The sequence below is a fragment of the Mustela nivalis genome (assembly GCF_964662115.1).
Source record: "Mustela nivalis genome assembly, chromosome: 13".
NCBI lineage: Eukaryota > Metazoa > Chordata > Mammalia > Carnivora > Mustelidae > Mustela > Mustela nivalis.
Window position 1 is genome coordinate 63,504,612 of NC_139032.1, and position 20,258 is coordinate 63,524,869.

At 43.3% G+C, this 20,258-nt stretch overlaps 1 protein-coding gene across 4 annotated transcripts in view; it reads left to right on the top strand.

Moving 5' to 3' along the window:
- The window catches only part of MSANTD3 (Myb/SANT DNA binding domain containing 3), a 30,563-nt gene extending 11,276 nt beyond the window's left edge, over positions 1–19,287 (top strand). For 2 of the 4 annotated variants that reach the window (XM_082696802.1, XM_082696803.1), the window contains exons 2-4: positions 1,636–1,752; positions 4,060–4,510; positions 14,177–19,287. In XM_082696802.1, the coding sequence (XP_082552928.1) occupies positions 4,093–4,510; positions 14,177–14,586 (828 nt within the window). In that variant the 5' untranslated portion in view covers positions 1,636–1,752; positions 4,060–4,092 and the 3' untranslated portion in view covers positions 14,587–19,287. The remainder of the gene's footprint in view (positions 1–1,635; positions 1,753–4,059; positions 4,511–14,176) is intronic. The other 2 variants (XM_082696801.1, XM_082696804.1) reach the window with 1 other exon arrangement.
- Positions 19,288–20,258: the final 971 nt, after the last annotated feature.

Genomic DNA, 20,258 nt, shown 5'->3' on the forward strand with positions numbered 1-20,258 from the left:
ACAAATGGGGTCTCGGGCTATTTTGGGGGAGAATTAAATGATATAGTGCACATTAAGCACTTAGTATAGTGTCTGATCCACAGTAAGGACTCAATAAAGTTTATCTGCTATTGTTACTGCAATTAGAGACTCAACTGGTCACAAGGTCAATATACTCCCCCACGAAGTCACCACCACCTGGTGGCAGTTGGTGGTACTGCATACATTGTGAAGTAGAATCATTTCATTGCTTGAAATTAATTCCATGTAATTTCAGCTCCACCAAGTATCACAGGGACTTTGTTCAGAGTGTAACTTATTTGCCTAAGAGCAGGAATCTGTATTTCATTAAACAGTGAAGTGACATTTTTCACCTCCACAGTTGGCATAGAATAAAAAAATGTTATCGTCACCAGTAAATGAAGTAGTGAAACAGAAGTGCTCATGTGCTATTAGTAGGAATGTGAATTGGTACACTGTTTCTGGAGGACAGATCGTGATGTAACAGAAGTCTGAAGTGGCAACGATTCATCTTTTGTGGCAACAATTCCTTTTCTAGGAATTTTTCTTGAAGAAGTAGTTAGGAAAAAAGATTCGTTTAGAAAGAAAAATAAATAAAATACATACATACATACATACATAAGATAGCGTTTACCCATAATAGAGAAACACAGGGAACAATTCCTTTTTAATTTGTGAATCAGATTTTTCAATCTTCAAAGCAATGATTCTTAAAAAGAGTGAAAGTATAAGGAAAGGTAGTCATATTGACATCTGGTGCAGAGGAGCTGGGATGGGGGGATCGGAATTTGCTCTAGGATCTGTGTAATTTAAGAACATTCAGTTGGGCATAGATAACTTGGTAGTTAAGAGATAGTACAGAAGAGCTATATTGTAGCAGATATGTGTTAATTAATTTCTGTTTAGGGAATGTTGATTTATAGGGAATAGGGATATTGATGAAGGCCAAAAATGTTGGGCCTTTGGGTGGGAAGGCGCCTGGAATTAGTTATTTAGGGATATTAGACCAACATGATTGAAATACAGACCTAGGACTATAGGGGTACAGAGAAATATCCCCAAAGATAAATGTCTCCTTGTTTGTCAGGTTCTGTTGCCTTCATGGAAAGCCCATGCTCCTTGGCCTCAATCTTTTTTTTTTTTTTTTTTTTAAGATTTTTATTTATTTATTTGACAGAGAGAAATTACAAGTACACTGAGGGGCAGGCAGAGAGAGAGAGAGAGAAGGAAGCAGGCTCCCTGCTGAGCAGAGAGCCCGATGCGGGACTTGATCCCAGGACCCTGAGATCATGACCCGAGCCGAAGGCAGCGGCTTAACCCACTGAGCCACCCAGGCGCCCCTCCTTGGCCTCAATCTTAAGGCTCTCTGATACAGCCCGGCCTCTCCAGCCTCAGGTCTAACAGATTTCATCTCTTCATAACTATAGTAACCCCTCTCCGGGCGTAGGGTGTGAATAGTTGGCTTGTAATGTAAAATTTTAAATTAGTATACCGTTTATTTAAAAGTCACCACCTTTTCTCCCAACTTTTTATTGTGGAACTTTTCAAACATACACAAAGATGGAGAGATTATTTTAATGAGTGTTTGTGAAGCTGTCACCCTTGTTGATGTTCACATGTTTCATTCCTTTCAAGTTGGTTCCTAATTCTTTTGATATGAGCTGATCAGTTTTAAATGGACCACATCATCAGAATCTTGATGCTTGCCTGTTATTCCAAAAAATCAGAGGCTTGGAAGATATATGGACTGAGGTATGTTGGCCCTTTCCACAAAGGGAAACATGCAACCCTTATTTTATTGTGGTATTTAGTGTTGCTTAGCAGCATTCTTGCCATAATGTATTTGAGAGATTAACTGTGATTAACTGTGATTAAGAGATGTGGGAAACGTGGGGTCACAAAAGGCACATAGGTTCAGAAGAGTAGGACATTTACTAAGCACCTTTTGTGTGAAAGATACTCGCTCAGTACTGGGGAGGATGGTAAGATGACCTAGGGAAGTCATGGTTGTTGAGTAGTTTGGAGACACCCAAGATAAGGGCCCAAGAGATAGTTGTGAAATGATACTAAGAATATTAGACTATTTGAACTGCTAGCAGCCGATTGTAAAACACGGGTCACCAGTGAGTGAGGATAGCAGTGGGGGAAATGGGAAAATAATAGTCAAGGGTACTATAGAGAATCATACTGTAGTGAATACTGGAAATACGCTGAGAGAGTAGGTTCCAGGTGCTCTTAGCACACATACAAAGATGGTAACTGTGTTGGGGTGCCTCGCTGCTCATCAGTAAAGCATGCGATTTTCGATTTTGGGGTTGTAAGTTCAAGTCCCTCATTAGATGTAGAGATTACTTAAAAAATAATACTAGAGATTACTTGAAAAAGAAAAAAGGTAACTCTGAGGAGATATGTTTATTAGCTTGACTATAGTAATAATTTCATTATTTATATGGCTATCAAGTTAAGTTTATGTATATTAAATAAATTTTTTCTTTTTTTTTTTTAAAGACTCATCTATCTATTTTAGAGAGAGGGTAGGGAGAGGGAGAGGGAGAGAGAATTCCAAGCAGACTCCCCACTGAGCAGGAAGTCTGACATGGGGCTTGATCTCCTGATTCTGAGATCACGACGCGAGCAGAAATCAAGAGCTGGACGCTTGGCCAACTGAGCCACCCAGGCGCCCTTACATATTTATTTTTAAACTAAATTTGTAAAAAGGTATGTAGACTTACTCTTAAAAAATAATGGAGAAATGTAGTATTTCAAAAATTATAAATATTATACAATTGATAACTGTTATTATATGTGAACAAAGACTTCAGAGGAATATCCATAATAAAAATGAATATTTGGTGTGTTAAAAAAAAAAAACAGATTATTAGAATAGTCTAGATTCTTGACTTCCCAACGCGCCATCTTTGTGATCTTGGGAAGTCCACTTACTGGCTCTTAGGTCCCTCAGTTGAAAGGGGGACTATTTGGCTCTTTTACCTCTGAAATTATATGAATTATTTACATAGGACTGTACATGTAAAAGTGGCCCTCAGACCTTAGGGATCACATACTCCAAGCCCTCATTTTAAAGATGAAGAAACAAATTCCTCTAGGAGCATGGCCCTGTCTAAGGTCACATAGTAATGGAAGTGTCAGGTCTTTTGGGGTGATCTCTTAATGATTCTGAGATCTCAGTTTGTGTTATCCATCCCATTTGGTTACACTGTGGCCTTTCTTGTCTTCAGCTGTGACAAAACTTCAAGAAAGCTGTTTAGTTGAAAAGCGGCCTAACATTGTGAATGTGGCGAATGGTCAGTTTCCTGACATTGAGTAGAAATAAATGAACAAATTAAGAGTTCCACGTAGATGTTCAACAACTTTTCTTTTTTTGCAGTTACGTGCAAGATATTCACAGAGTGGCCAGGCCCTACAATTAAGGACCTATGTGAAACATCTTTGAAGTAAAACCCCACTTATAGTGACCATCTAAACGTTTTTCTTTTTCTTTTTTTTAAGATTTTATTTATTTATTCGACAGAGATCATAAGTAGGCAGAGAGGCAGGCAGAGAGAGGGGGGAGGCAGGCTCCCTGCTGAGCAGAGAGCCCGATGCGGGGCTCGATCCCAGGACCCTGAGATCATGACCTGAGCCAAAGGCAGAGGCTTAACCCACTGAGCCACCCAGGCGCCCCTAAGCATTTTTTTTTTTTTTAAAGATTTTATTTACTTGTCAGAGAGAGAGAGGGAGAGAGAGCGAGCACAGGCAGACAGAATGGCAGGCAGAGGCAGAGGGAGAAGCAGGCTCCCCGCTGAGCGAGGAGCCCAATACGGGACTCGATCCCAGGACGCCGGGATCATGACCTGAGCCGAAGGCAGCCGCTTAACCAACTGAGCCACCCAGGCGTCCCCCCTAAACATTTTTCTCGAGACCATCCTAATTCCACATTCACAGGAGAAAAAGTCCTACGTTTCAGGCCAGGGAGTCAAATTGGGATTAAGCTAAGGGGATAGGCGGCCGTTTTCCTTGCGGGAGTTGGTAACGATTGTTTCAAACTTCCTTTTACAGGATAGCTGACAGCCAGGAGAAATAGGTTGGAAAATGCAAAACAACGAAATCATAAAACCTGCCAAATACTTCTCGGAGTTGGAAAAGAGCATCCTGCTTGCTTTGGTAGAAAAGTACAAGTATGTGCTGGAATGCAAGAAAAGCGACGCGCGAACTATTGCGCTCAAGCAGCGCACCTGGCAGGCGCTCGCCCACGAGTACAACTCTCAGCCCAGCGTGTCGCTGCGGGATTTCAAGCAGCTGAAGAAGTGCTGGGAGAACATCAAGGCTCGGACCAAAAAGATTATGGCCCATGAGAGGAGAGAGAAGGTGAAACGGAGCGTCAGCCCTCTCCTGAGCACCCACGTCCTGGGGAAGGAGAAGATCGCCAGCATGCTGCCCGAGCAGCTGTACTTCCTGCAGAGCCCCCCCGAGGAGGAGCCCGAATACCACCCCGACGGCGCGGCCCAAGGTATGGGTTCCCCGGGCCAGCGCGCGTTCTCGCCGGGCACCTGCTGCACGGCTTCGCTTTATAGCCTCTGCTTTCCGAGGGTGTTTATCAAAGAGCAGCTCTCAGGTCAAACCTGATTCCTCCCAGTTCACCATCCCCAGGTTCTGTAGAACAGCCAAGTCCTAAGAAGTACAGAACAGCCAAAGGACTTGTTTATACCCTTGTTCTCGAGGGCTCTCTCGTCTTTATCATGAAGAATAAGGAAAGATAAGGGGCTGTATTAATATGGTTACTAAGTTCCTCAGTTGCTTATCTCTACCTCTGTCATCTCTATCAAAGAGGATTTCTTTGAGAATTTATATTCATTTGATGAATCTTATTTTTTTTTTAAAGATTTTATATATTTATTTGACAGAGAGGGGGAGAGAGAAAGAGAAAGCGAGTGAGCACAAACTGGAGGAGAGGTAGAGAGAGAGTGGAAGCAGACTCTGTGCTGAGCCGGAAGCCCAATGTGGGGCTGGATCCTGCAACCCTGAGATCATGACCTGACAAGAGTCGGATGCTTAACCGGCTGAGCCACCCAGGTGCCCCGTCACTCAAATTTATTTTTTACAAAAAGTGTTTTTTTAGGACCTATTATGCGCAGAGTACTGCACTAAGTTACTCCGAGGCCGCATTAAAATAGTGAACTATTTCTAACTTGAGAATTAAGTAATAAGACAAATATAGCAAACATCTGTTAGCATTCATCCAGATTAAAAACCAGCATTCCTACCCATTATAATATTGTGATCCACAGTTTGGTTTGTGGCACCCCAAAAAACTTGAGAAATTCTGGGAAATATTCATTTTAGTTTTAATATACTTTCATTGAAAAAAAATATGCAGAATTTTTAGGGAAGGAAAAGACTGTCATGGAAGCAAGGATGCTATGTGTCATATGATTGTCATAGCTTGGAGAGGTTAGAGGAAAGGGGCTGTTGAAAGGTCTCTAGAAAAGGATACGGTGGGAATGCATATAGATAAATTACCAGTAATTCTTGTCTTCTTTAAGATAGGAATGGCCAGGGGTGCCTGGGTGGCTCAGTGGGATAAAGCCTCTGCCTTCAGCTCGGGTCATGATCCCAGGATCCTGGGATCAAGCCCCACATCGGGCTCTCTGCTCAGCTGGGAGCCTGCTTCCCCCTCTCTCTCTGCCTCTGCCTCTGTGTCTACTTGTGATCTCTGTCAAATAAATAAATAAAATCTAAAAAAAAAGATAGGAATGGAATGACCAGTTTATATAATGATTCATTGCAGTTTGCAGAAGACACACCTTAAAGCAGAGGAATATTCCTGGGGACGCCGGAGGGTTGCTCCAAGGACCCAGCAAGCCCTTGCCTAGGAAAACTATGGACTTTGGCTTGCAAGATGAGAAATTAGTATCCCCAGGCTAGACTGAGCTCTGTGGGAGTGGTTAATTATAAGTCACAAGAAACTATCTAAAACCAAGAATGTTATCCGTATAGAGTGAAAAAGATGATAATAATAACCACATAAACCAAATACATGTTTTCAGTTAGCACATTTTTTTCCCATGATAGGCAGATCATCCAGGGATGCAAAATTGTAATAAAAAATTTGTTTGCTGATCATTTGACCAGATTAAGTGCAGGGAGCCAGTTGGATGACCATAGTGCCATGAACCTCAGGTATTGTTTCCCAGTGGAGAAGCCCTTTGTGAATTTTGATTATTCAGTTCCCAAGCCAGGGTACCTCCCGGTAGACAGTGTTGATAGGGACACTGGTGACTCTCTCACTTACCTTTTCTCGTTAACTTCTGTTGTGGATGGGACCCTCTTGCTAATTGACGCTGTCCATCTGTCAGTGGTCCATCCACTGTCCATTCACTGCAGACAGCGAAGGGAGTAATGCTGAGGGAGGGGGGCAGGTGAATCAGCAGGGCTATTTTTCGAATTATTTAGTTCCCTGGGAGATGTTGCCAGGGAAGATGCTGGAATAGAAAGCTTTCAGTGAACATTGTAAATCTTTGTCCTGAATTAGTGTATATTGATTTCATAGGGTTATTCTAAAGGGGACAGTCTTATTTCCCCATTTTTGAATTCTAGAGTAGGATGGAGTGAGTTCATTCCAAAAACTTTTTTCTTTCTTTTCAGAGGAAATTGTTTTTACTCATAAAAACAATTTATAAATTTCTAGCAAGAATTTTTTTTTTTTAAAGATTTTATTTATTTATTTGACAGACAGAGATCACAAGTGGGCAGAGAGGCGGGCAGAGAGAGGAAGGGAAGCAGGCTCCCTGTTGAGCAGAGAGCCCGATGCGGGGCTCCATCCCAGGACGCTGAGATCATGACCTGAGCTGAAGGCAGATGCTTTAACCCACTGAGCCACCCAGGTGCCCCTCTAGCAAGAATAAATACGGATTCTCAGTGTCCTTCTGCAGTGACATTTCTAAAGATTCATACTTGCAAAAGAGATTGATTTTTTTTTTTAAAGATTTTATTTATTTATTTGAGAGAGAGAGAGAGAGCAGGAGATGAGAAAGGTCAGCAGGAGAAGCAGACTTCCTGCTGAGCAGGGAGCCCGATTTGAGACTCGATCCCGGGAGTCCAGGATCATGACCGGACCCAAAGGCAGTCGCTTAACCAATTGAGCCACCCAGGTGCCCCAAGAGATTGATTTTATTTTTTATTTTTATTTTTTTAAAATTTCTTAAAGATTTTTTTTTAAGATTTTATTTATTTATTTATTTGACAGACAGAGATCACAAGTAGGCAGAGAGGCAGGCAGAGAGAGAGAGGGGGAAGCAGGTCCCCACTGAGCAGAGAGCCCGACGCGGGGCTCGATCTCAGGACCCTGAGAGCATGACCCGAGCCGAAGGCAGCAGCTTAACCCACTGAGCCACCCAGGCGCCCCAAGAGATTGATTTTAAATTGAGTATTTGTACCTATATGACATGGGAAACTTCTCTTTTTGCTGGTGATGGTCAAAGTACAGCCTATGCTAACTCTTCCTGCTTCTAGGTCACATCTGGAGGGTGGTGGAGTACCATGGTGCTTTGTCAATTAGGAAGTGTATCCAAAGTAATCTGTTAACACTAGTAGTTAAGGTGCTGGAACTCTCTTTATACATTAAAACAGCCTGAGTTTACCTCATTTTGTATTTCAACTTACTTTCGAGAAAGAGGAAGAAAGCTGTAATTGTCCGTTATCCCTTCTGGCTTTTGGTGGGGAAAAAGCTGAAAATTTTCACTAGAATATGGCTTTCATTTTTGTGGTGTGGATTTTGTTTGACTCATGGACTGTGTGTGTGTGTGTGTGTGTGTGTGTGTCTGTGTGTCTGTGTGTCTGTGTGTGTGTCTGTGTGTGTCTGTGTTAGTATCCCTAACCCTGTGCTGTCTAATACAGTAGTCACAAGCCACAAGAGACTAGTAAGCACTTGAAAATGTGGGTAGACTGAATTGAGATATGGTCCGAGTATACATACCGTGTCATGAAGACATAATACCAAGAAGAGAATGGAAAATATCTTACTAATAATTTTTATTTTTTTATTTTTATTTTTTTCAAAGATTTTATTTATTTACTTGACAGAAAGAGATCACAAGTAGGCAGAGAGGCAGGCAGGGGGGTGGGGGGAAGCAGGCTCCCCGAAGAGCAGAGAGCCCGATGTGGGCTTAACCCAGTGAGCCACCCAGGTGCCCCTAATAATTTTTATTTTGATTACATGTTGAAATGAGAGTAGTTTAAATACATTGGATAAAAAAAATTATTAAAATTAGTTTCACCTCCTTTTACTTTTTAAGGTGGCTACGAGAAAATTTTAACTTACATAAGTAGCTGGTATTATATTTGTATTGGACAGTACTGTTCTTACACCTTACAGAGTGCCTGTTGCAGAATTAGGTGATTAGAGACTTGTTGAAATTTGTCAAACAGGATGGAGCCTGGCAGTATTCCACTAGAGGCCTCCCTCCAACTATTTCTTGTGTGAGATGGTTTCAGCTGTGTCATCTTGATCACCAATCCCTGGATATTCTTAGCTTTATGCATGACTTTTTTGAGATGTACATCTGTATATGAACACAGTTGTCTTAAAATTTAACACTAAAGAAAGCATTTGCAAAAAACCCAGCATTTTCCCCTTAAATATATTGAAACAATTTGTATCCTATAGATTCATAATATGTGATCATTTGGCTATGACATGTATCTCCCATTATCTTGGGGGAACACGTTTGCAGAATAAATTAAGGGAGCCAACAAAATGTGCTAGGGGTGAAAAGGAGGGTAAGATGACCAAATGTCAAAATGTCAAATACATTTAAGACAACTAAGCTTTCCAAAAAAAAAAAAAAAGTAAAGAAAACTGAGCTTTCAAGAGTACTCAGCTATTTTAAGAGAACTACTATTCAATTTCATATGCTATTATATTATAGCTATTATTTCTCTATTACAAAGCTCTAAGCGAATAATGCAAACATGGGTATACAAAGCTATAATTAAATAATGTAAGTGTTTATTGGTAAATTTTATTATTACTCACTTTTTAATCCAGTCCTCTTCTTTTGGGGATGGGAACTCTAGTACAGGGACTGAGTTATATTTCCAGTCATGGCACATTAATATCATTGGTCTGTGAAAAGCCCCTTTTTTATGTTACTTATGTGGTTTTTTGGTTTTTGTTATTTATCCCATTAACTATGTTCATTCTTTTCTTCTGCCTCCTAATCGGTCCAGTGTGCTTGTGTATTCTCTCACATGTTCTTGAGAGCAGGCATTGGTGTTTTGAGTGCATATATTTTAAATTTACATAGATTGAAAATTGTGCTATGGATACCATTCTTTGGTTTTTTTGTTTTGCCTTATTTTTCATTTAGAATTTTTTTCAAAAAAGATTTATATATTTGGGGGCAGGGGGAGAGGGAGAGAAACTCCAGCAGACTCTGCCACTAAGTTGCAGAGCCCATCATGGGACCTGATACCATGACCCTGAGATCATGACCTGAACCAAAATCAAGAGTTGGGTACTTAACCAACTGAGCCACCCAGGCACCCCTCATTTAGAATGGCTTTTTTTTTTCTTTTCTTTTTTTTTAAGATTATATTTTTGGGCGCCTGGGTGGCTCAGTGGGTTAAAGCCTCTGCCTTCGGCTCAGGTCATGATCTCGGGGTTCTGGGATTGAGTCCCGCATCGGGCTGTCTGCTCAGCAGCGAGCCTGCTTCCTCCTCTCTCTCTCTCTGCCTTCCTCTCTGCCTACTTGTGATCTCTCTCTGTCAAATAAATAAATAAAATCTTTAAAAAAAAAAGATTTTATTTTTATTTATTTGAGGGGGGCAGAGAGAGCACAAATAGAGGAGAGGCAGAGGAAGAGGGAGAAGCAGACTCTCTGCTGAGCTGGGAGCCTGATATGGGGCTCGATCCCAGGACCTGAAGATCATGACCTGACCTGAAGGCAGTTGCTTAACGATCTGAGCACCCAGGAGCCCTCATTTAGAATGTTTGCAAGATCTATCCCCACTGCAATGTTTCTTTCAGTTGACACACCATACTCTATAGTACACACTCACTGCATCTTGTTCATCTATTTTCCTAGTCAGCCCTCGTTCCTTTGTTCTGTGGAGAAGAGCTGGGGGTTGGCCTTCTGGTTACTGCCATAGTAGGTTATTTCCTGCTGATACTAAACTTACTCAAATTGCCCAAGTGGAAGAGTGCATCCTTGAGTGTTCTCTGCTCCCAGGAAAGCCCTTAGGCCTTCCTATCCATTTTGCACAATATTGAGTTGTTTTCTACTTTGGGTGGCTTTGTTTTACCTGAGAGAGAGTTTACATGGTATGTGTTTGCAGCAGGTTGCCATTCCCAGGACGGTCTTTTTCCAATTAAGAGAAGATTCTCCCCATCTGAGCACTAGCTTCCATTCACTGGAGCTAATATTTGTTTGAAAGTTAATTAACTACTCCATCAGGTTCCTCTAGTTTTAAGCCCCATCGTCTACTGGAGTTTTCTTTCTTTCTTTCTTTCTTTTTTTTTTTTTTTAAAGATTTTATTTATTTATTTGTCAGAGACAGAGGGAGAGAGAGTGAGCGAGCACAGGCAGACGGAGAGGCAGGCAGAGGCAGAGGGAGAAGCAGGCTCCCTGCCAAGCAAGGAGCCCGATGCCCTTTAGCCCTGAGCTGAAGGCAGCTGCTTAACCAACTGAGCCACCCAGGCGTCCCTTCTGCTGGAGTTTTCTTTTTTTTTTTTTTTAAATATTTTTATTTATTTATTTGAGAGACAGAGAGAGCATGAGAGGCAAGAAGGTCAGAGGGAGAAGCAGACTCCCCATGGAGCTGGGAGCCTGATGCGGGACTCAATCCCGGGACTCCGGGACCATGACCTGAGCCAAAGGCGGTTGCTTAACCAACTGAGCCACCCAGGTGCCCCTGCTGGAGTTTTCTTAAGAGGCCTGGATTTTTTTTTTTTTCTTTAAAATTTCTATGTTAGCACACATTTAAACTAAAAAAGGACAGTTTGAAAATAGAGTCATCTTTCTGCCCCCAGACAGGACCATACTTGTCTTCATCTTCATAGCTCTATAGAACAAATTTGGAGATCAAAATTTGAAATAGGTGCCCATATTCTTTTTTTTTTTTTAATATTTTATTTATTTGTCAGAGAGAGAGAGGGAGAGAGAGTGAGCACAGGCAGACAGAATGGCAGGGCAGGCAGAGGCAGAGGGAGAAGCAGGCTCGCCGCCAAGCAAGGAGCCCGATGTGACTCGATCCCAAGGACGCTGGGATCATGACCTGAGCTGAAGGCCACTGCTTAACCACCTGAGCCACCCAGGCATCCCAGGTGCCCATATTCTTAATAATGGAGTGTTTTGTAGTGGATACAACTTGGAGGCAGCATTTTTGAGATGCATAAGTGATCAGCTGAGCAAGTAAACTGGAGAGAGGCTGGGTGTCATAGCAGTTGAGCTTGGACAATGGAGTCATGCAAGACCTTGTTTAGAGCCCTGGTTCTTTCAATTAGCAGAATGACTTTGGCTAATGTGTTTGGTTTTCTGTCATAATACCTCCCCCTCGGTAGGTTGTTGTAAGGATTAAATGAGGTGATGCTGCAGAGCACTAGCCTTGTGCCTGGTTAGCTCTACAGAAAATGGTAGCTGCCTTCATCATCATCATCATCAGGCCCCTAAAGCCTGTAATAGTTGAAATTAAAAGCGAGCATTTAGAAGTGGGGAGAGATGAGCGGCATCATGAGGGCATGAACTTTAAAGACTTAGAGAACATACAAAACTATCCTCTGGAATAGAATCACAGACAAAAGAGGCTAGAGGTCCCAACAAATTTCTCTGCGTCCAGTGTTCAAAGAAGACACTTTCAGATCTAAGACTAGACGGAAAGCAGACAAGGTCATCCTCTTTACAGTTGTTCACATCTGAGGGACCCTATTCTCAGGGAGAAGCCTTTCCCATTCCCTTGTCCTGTGCCTTGGCTCTCTGCTCAGGACACTGTCCTGTCTACACAGTTGTACAGGGTTGGGAGGAATGTGACCCACTGCAGCGAGTTCGTTCCCACACGTTTCTGACAAGGCCCGCAGTGTCCAAGCCATGTGCTGGGTTCTCCACAAGGATGAGTAAGAGAGGTTCTGTCTTCAAAGTATTCAGAGACCCGAAGGGGGAGGTGGTTAAACCACCAGTTTTAACAAGTGGTTTGCCAGAGGTAGGCTCAGGAGGGAGCAGGAGCAGGAGGGAAGGACATCCAATTAAGGCCACAGCCCTCAGAGTTGGGAAAGAGTCCTAGGGAGATATCTTCACTACCTCTGGATGACATAGAAGTACTTTTAACCTTCTCTTTCAGAAGCGAGACTTCTGCCCTTCCTTTAATCTTAATTAGGGACCAGTTATGGTTGTAACCTAACCCCTTGGAGTGAAATAATCTAAACAGTAGCTATTTTCCTTTTATTAACAGAGTATCACGAGTTAGGTTTCCCCCAGTAGCCATTACCATTCCCGGCATCCCATCTTCTGGAATAATGGAGTGGACGTAATAATGTAATCAACTCTGTTAATAAATTGATATTATTTTTCTCCAAGGAGATAGTTCTCATTATTGGAAACATAAAGGTTCCCAAGAAAGCCTTGGAGTCACAGCTGGAAAACTCCATGGGTTATTGGAGTTAGTGTCTTCCTTATGAAACTCTTTAATTGATAAAATGTCGTCCCATAAAAATACTAATGCAAACGCGGCACCAGCAAAAATGACATCCTTTTGTATCCATAAGCTCTTCTCCCTTTGTGTTCAGAGCTTCGGCCAGTAAGTATTTACTAGGCATCCTCGATGTACCAAGCAAAATAATTGGTGCCCAAGGATTAAAGAAATGAATAAGGCATGGTCATGCGGTAAGTGCCGTAACAGTAGAGTACTCGTGGAAAAAGGAGAGATCTGGGGTTTTAGGGATCTCGAACGAAGTAAGGATTGAGGGGCAGTTGAAAAGGAGAGTCTGGAGTAAGAGCATAGGTTTGAGCTCGTGCAGGGTCTGGGACTGGGAACGAAGAGAGAGGAATAGTTAGCCTAGCCTCTGGCTGAAAGAACAGAGACAGAATTGTGAAAAAGAGCTTGGCCTTTATTTTTTTAACTTTTTAAAAAATATTTTATCTATTAGATCAGGGGGTAGAGGCAGAGGGAGAAGCAGACTCCTGCTGAGTGGGAAGCCTGACTCAGAACTCGATCCCAGGACCCTGAGACCATGAACTGAGTCATGACTGTTTAACCGACTGAGACACCCAGGAGCTCCATTTCTTTTTTTTTAAAGAGTGCTTAGCCTTGAAGAATGTGAAGTTTGTGGATTGCAGGGCATGGAGAGTATTTTGAAGAAGAATGCCAGAAAGATAAAGGAAGGCTAGAATGAGATTTTGAGTATTACTTAGGCTGCATTGACAACAGAGATAAAGATGGGAAGCGCAGGGGGATATTAAAGGTGTGAGGGGTGGGTGCAGCACGCGTCTGAGCCCTGGAAGGAGGCTTGAGAAGGAGCGGTCAGAGAGAGGGGGTGCAGAAAACTGAGCAGAGAGCCGCGGAGCAAAAGCTAATAAAGAAATTTCAGGGATTGTTAAGTGCTAGGGAGAGGTTACATAAGAGGGGTCCTGGGAAGTGAGGAATAGTATGCGAGGAGGTTACACCTCCGAGGAATGCAGACTCACCTTTCAGGAACATCTGTAAGATCTGTAAGATCCAGGGTTCAGACCTGTGACCAGGAAACAGAGCAGTGGGACCCCCGTGGAGATTGAACATAATACATCTTCACGGCTGGGTGAGAGACTGAGAGAGGGAGGTCAGACTGAGGGAGAATTTAATCTGAAAACCCACTGTTGGCCTCGTGCGTAGTCTTCTGCTGACTCCTTCCGCTGAGAACTTAGATCACTGTGCCAAGGTCTCCAGTTCTTGATCAGCACAGTTTGGGACCACTGTTCCCGGAGTTCACAGTTCTAGACATGACAGGACAAAACCCTGTATCATGACTTCTGAAGGGAACGCTGGTTTTGATTTGCAGGTTTTTCAAAGGTCAGGCGTGACAAGGGTGCCCGTAGACATGCAGGCCAACACTCCATCCTGTGGCGGGGGACCTGTCATTTGAAATAGGATCGATTTTCTCTCTGCCTGTAAAATCTTTGAACGTGTGTTTTCTGCTACTGTTTTTCAGAATCATTTGCTGTTTCAAATAGAGAACTGTGCGATGATGAGAAAGAGTTCATACATTTTCCAGTGTGTGAGGGGACCTCCCAACCTGAACCCTCGTGTTCGGCTGTCAGAATCACAGCCAATAAACACTACAGGAGCAAAACCTCTCAGGAAGGTGCTTTAAAAAAGATGCATGAGGAAGAACACCACCAACAAATGTCCATCTTACAGCTGCAGCTGATACAAATGAACGAGGTGCATGTGGCCAAAATCCAGCAGATAGAGCGGGAGTGTGAGATGGCAGAGGAGGAGCACAGGATAAAAATGGAAGTTCTCAATAAAAAGAAGATGTATTGGGAAAGAAAACTACAAACTTTCACCAAGGAGTGGCCTGTCTCCTCCTTTAACCGGCCCTTTCCCAATTCACCCTAAGACTGCAGGGGCGGCTCCCCTGTAAGCGATCCGGAACGTGAGCTCGTGGTCAGGACCTCGTAACAGAGCTACGAGCGGTAGTAGTCAGTATTTAAGAATACGTTCAGGTAAACGGCCGCACCCCATGCCCCCACTGCCAATGGCAAAGAAGCTGTTCCAGTCTCCTGAAAATGATCACTACGAGTGCTAGAATTCTGAATGTAATGTCTCTTAATTAGAATTCATAACAAGAACCATGTGTGAGTGTTGTTGTTGTATTTTTTTAATCAGATTGCAAGTGTGACTATAAAGAAGTGTGGCTGATTTTTTTTTTTTTTTTTTTTTAAGTAGACAGCAGAACTTTTCTCTCCAAATGAACATGCTGCTGTTGAAAGCAGCTAAAAGACCCTGGAGGCCACACGTTATGAGGCTGTTGCTTAGAACTGGCTGGAGGTCTTTAGGGAACCTCCCTGGGAACCACACACAGCACCTCTTGTTTTGTCTTTTGGTTTTGTTTTTGTTTTTTTGTTTTGTTTTGTTTTGTTTTATTTTGTTTTCATTGTCATTCTTTGAGTGGTTTTTCTGATTTTAAACCATCCAGCCTTTGGAAGGATGTTTTCTAATGTGGCTCATAACCCCCCTTTGAAAGCCTTCACCCAAAGAGGGCTTGCAAATAGTGGCTCTAACAGTTGGTAGCTTTGTTGTAACTAAGGCTGTAACTGCTCTGAGGGAGACACATGCATTTAGATTTCTATGATCTGTCCTGTCCATTTTATTAAAAGAGAAGACTTGCAATTTTATAGTCACACTGTGTGTGTTTTTCGAAGGTGCTGCCTCCCCCACTGTGCTCGTCTTTGCTTTCCCTCTGTAGCATCCTCCCAACTTTGTACTACTGAGTTAATGGGTGCCCTGTTTTTAATCTCCAACCACCTAGGGAAAGGCCCTTCCCTCACTGTGCTCATGGTGCTAGCCAAGAGTAATGCTGTGTAGTTTGCACTGCTCAGTTAGCACTGGGCTTCTTAACCCATTGCCAACATATTTGGAAATATAGATTGTCAAGTGGATATTTTGGTTGAGTTGGGATAGAGCTTCTCCTGTAGCCTAGTGTTAAAAACGGTTCTGGGACATTGGGCATGGCAGTCGCTGGAACAAGCGAAGTGATACCACGTGCCAAGGCAGGTCAGCAGTTTCTGAGCATGAAATGTCAAGGCCTTGTGGTGGGGAAAGAAAAGTATGTGTGGCAGAGGCTCTGTAGGGAGTGTCGGGCTAGGAGTCAGGGCCTGAATTCCGATCATGGCTCTGCTTCAGTGTGCTATGTGACCTGGGATAACTCCTTTTAATCCGTGGCTCTGGTCTTTCCTGTCCATACGACAAGGAAGTTGGTCTAGATCATGTTCAGAATCTGCTGCAGCTCCTTGACTGTGGTATGGTCTGCAGAGCCTTGGATGGGTACCACTGATATCATAGTTGTCCAGAGGGTGTGGGTCAACAAGGAAGAAGTGATTACTGCTTCCTGTCCTCACAGTTTTGGGACTAGAAGTTCAGTAAGGTAAACATATACATGTTATTGAACCACTACCTAAAACTTACGTGTTTATATCAGTTTATTCTCTCCTCTGATCATATTTTAAATATCTAAGAGGAACTGGTGATTTGAAGGAAAGGTGTGAAGACGAGTCTTTGAAAGGAAGGAGCCTTTTGCAAAGATTTGTGTTCTTCATTTAGCTTTTACCAACTGGACCCTTTAGACAAGACACATCTCGATAAAGTCTCAAGCCTAAACAGTTTATGGGAGACAGGACTTGACTCTCCATGCCCTCCCATTTCCTCAGGATTAGGGCAGGGAACAGCAGACCCTCAGCACAGATGTGAACGGAGAGAAATTTTGCTTTGCTTCGCCTACTGACCCATCTGGAAATCTTGTTAATGTGCAGCTTCTGGAGTGGGACCTGAGATTTTGCATTTCTTATAAGCTTCCAGGTTATGCCAGCTCTGCCTGCCTGGTCAGCACACTTCTGTGTAGCAAGGTTTCAGAGGACTCTGTGAAGTTTTTACTTCCTCTCTCCCCACCCCCACCCCCACAATTGGGTTAGGTACACGTTGTGTACAGCAGTGTGCCGGTTATCATCCTCTCTCAGAATTTATCACTTAAGCACTTAAACACAACCATGCAGAACACAATACAAAAAATGCTCACACACATAATGAAAGTATAAAAACAGAACTAATTCCTAACCAAATAAAGGACAATGAAACCAGAAGCCTAAAGCATCTTGCTCTACTGTTAGTGTTATTTATGAGTTTATAACAGTTTTCCACCTGGGCTATGCATTAGAAATAGTATTTTGTAAATAACTAGTCCTACCTGGCCCCACTCCCAGAAGATTCTGATTCTGTTGACCCATTTTTGGAAAATTTTAATGGAGATTATGGCACGTCACTGGGATTGAGAACCAGTGGTATTGAGCTCACAGATGTGCCTCATTTGATCCTTAACCTTGCAAGGTTATGCAGAAGTGAGGACATGATGCTCAGAGAAGAACCATCTTGTACCAGACCAGTAGCTAGTAAATGGCAAAGGAGAAGTTCTGTCCCAGCTCTCTCTATTCCAAAAAAATGGTCCCACCTGTCTGCCCCTATCCCATCCCTCAAAGTCCGTCAAGGATTTGTTTTGTCCTGAGAGCCAGATCATACCCATAGTGTACTTTGGTGTCTCCATTCATGGACAGATATATGTTCATTTCACTGTTGAGCAATTCCTTACCTGAAGTGGAAATGCAAAAGCATTTCTTGGTAGGTGCTGTAGGGAATAGACAAATTTATTACAGTTCACAGTCCCCCACCCGGCCAAATCATGGACACAGCCAGTAGGGGAGGTAAGACTTGTTTACAGCTGTCATGTACCTCATTAGCGCATGTCTTCAAGTGCATCGGTAGCTCAGAGCAAATGCCACCTCCTCCAGGAGGAAGGAAGGCCTCCTGGAGGAGGTGGCATCTGAGTTAAGTCTTTAGAGTTGGCATTTGGACAGATGGAGATTCAGAAAGAGGCGAACCTTTGCTAGATGCAAGGTCCTGTTGAAGATTCAAGATGATGAGACACATAACTGGGAGGCAGTGAGAACGCGGTCATTTTCCAAATTGGGCAGTAGCATGATCAACAGGGTGCTCCAGGAGGAAGATGAGAAGGTGCAACTGAGTTTAGAGAAGACTGGAGCCCGGGAGGTGAGGTGGGAGGGTCTGGTCCTGGGTAGGACGAAATGATAGGATCTAGAGGAGGCTGTAGTCGGACTGAGGGAGAGCAAAGTGAAGGGCACGGCAGAGGTGGAATCAGTCAGGCTTGGCAGTTGATTGCTTTTGTTGGAGAGGAGGGGCGAGGTGTTAAAGCTAGATGCCTGAAAGAATAATGCTGCTGATTAAAGTAGAGGCAGAAAGGATGCATTTCTGGCTCTGACCCAAACCAGGAGAGGCCAAGAGATGAACTAATGCTGTTACCTGCCACTCAGCCTCAAACACAAGCCCCTGTGCCCATCTCTGCTTTGCTTGTCCTCTCTTTGCTCCGATTTCTGCCTCTTCTCCCTGTCCATCCTACGCTCTAGCCCTTCCTTGGGTCCTTGTCAGCCCCTTCATTTGGTGCTGCCTCTGCCCCCAGTACTTCCATTGCAGCTGGTGGTGCACGTCACCATCTCTTATAATAGCTTTGTGCTAGAAAGAGCAGAAAAGGTTCTTTCCTTAGTGTCCCATGTTGTATAAAGGGGCATTGGCTGAGAAGGGCTGGTGATCCCCATGTATACCTATCACAGCCCCTTTACAAAGGTCAAACACGGAATCCTACCCTCTTATGCAGCAAAAATTGAGGGAATGTTTTAGGAATTTTGCAGAGAGAATCTTAAAATGCATTAGCCTCCCCCCCCCCCCCCCCAGAAGAGAGTGGAGGAAGAGAGGTGGCATGATGGCAGAGTGCATTTGAGTTGTCAACAGCCTCTGCAGTGTCAGGTCAATTACATCAGCACTTGGCCTGAACCAGGGGAAGGAATGGCTCTGCCTCCTCGGAATGTCAGAAGGACCTGATAATTATATTTGGCAAAGCCACGAGGAGTGGTTCTATAATGTCATTGCTAAAAATTACCCTTTTAATAGCATTTCTGGATGTCTGAGCTTTTCAAGTGGAGTGACACTTCTTTTCTGCTGCGGGTTTCCTTTTCGTTGGGCTGCTTCCAGCCGGTCCTTCTGTTCTCCCTCACCCTTGCATTGATATCAGTTCATATTTTCTGTCTTCCACCTTCCTGGCCCTGTTCCTCCAGCCCCTCCTGTACCCACAACAGCTCCCAGTCTCCCCTGTTTCAGAGGTGGAGTCATGTGAGAACGGGTGTGAGGGAAATATTTGCCAAAGGGCAGCACATTCAACATTGGGTAGCAACGAGGTGCCACATACCTGAGACTAGCCAGACTGGGGACAACCTGCTTCCAGGCTGCGTCTGCTACTTTTGTGTTGGTGGGACTCAGAAGTCATGGGAAGGATCACCAGTGATCCATGACAGCGACAAAGTCTTTACCTAAACCGTGCCATCTATTATGCCCTTCAACACAATTTACTAATCTTTGCCTCCGTTTCTCCATCTGTGAAAGTGGTGTAATACTTATCTACCTCCCTTAAATGTTGTGAAGACTAGTCTATGTTAGTAAAGCACTTTTGAAATAAAGAGTGATGTAAAGCATTTTAACATTATTGTTGTCATTGTGATGTGGATGCCGTCCTGTAGAGAAGCTGCCTTCTAGGGGAAGTACCCCAAGCACACTGTGGTTTAGGAACCCCCAGTATAGAAAGCTTCCACGAGGGATCCAAGAGTGGGATTATTTTCTGGGTGAAAAATTTCAACATGACGTTTTCTTCAACAGTCCTTTGGTGCATTTAGAATGAGATTCAATTTATAGAAGAATGAAGTTAAGATTTTTGAAGAACATACTATCGAACCTCCATTGCTCTCTGTAACTGTTGGGTTTGCGAGCTGGCTGTTACCCTACCAGTGCAGTTTATCATCATGAGGTGGAAAACTTCCAATCCTCCATTCTCCAGATCTCCAGATTATGAGCAAGAGTTCTCTCACTGTTGCCACTCCTTGGAATGAGCAGAATGGTGATCCTGCTGCTTGTGAGTGAGAGGATCAGAAGCACTAGCTCTACTTGCAGAATGCCCTCACTGCACTGCCAGTGTGTGTGTGTGTGTGTGTGTGTGTGTGTGTGTGTGTGTGTGTAATATTAATCATGTACCTTCATTAAAGGGCTCAGAGTGGGAAGTTCTCTATCCATAAACATGGGCTCCCTTTCTTAACTCCTGGTGACTGCCAAGAGATTTAACTGGATTCTGATTTCAGTTTTCTCTTTAGGGTTTGTTGTAGGAAAAGAATTTCAAACCCTGTTCTTTAGGAAGTTGGTTATTTTTGATAAAAAGGATACTTGTTATAGAGAAAATCCTATAGTCAATGTAGAAGTTAAGGTTTCAGGTTTTGTCCCATCTTCTCATTCAGCTTCCAGAGTAAAGAAGGGAGCTCAGAGGTTGACGCTCTGCTGGTGAGGCACCCCTGGATCTAGATTCTTATCCTTGAGTCTTGAAGAGTGTCTTTGGATGGTCTAGTATTAGCTCCTCTGCACGGTGGTCTGTCCAGCCACTCGGCCACTGGGAAGTCCGGGGGGCA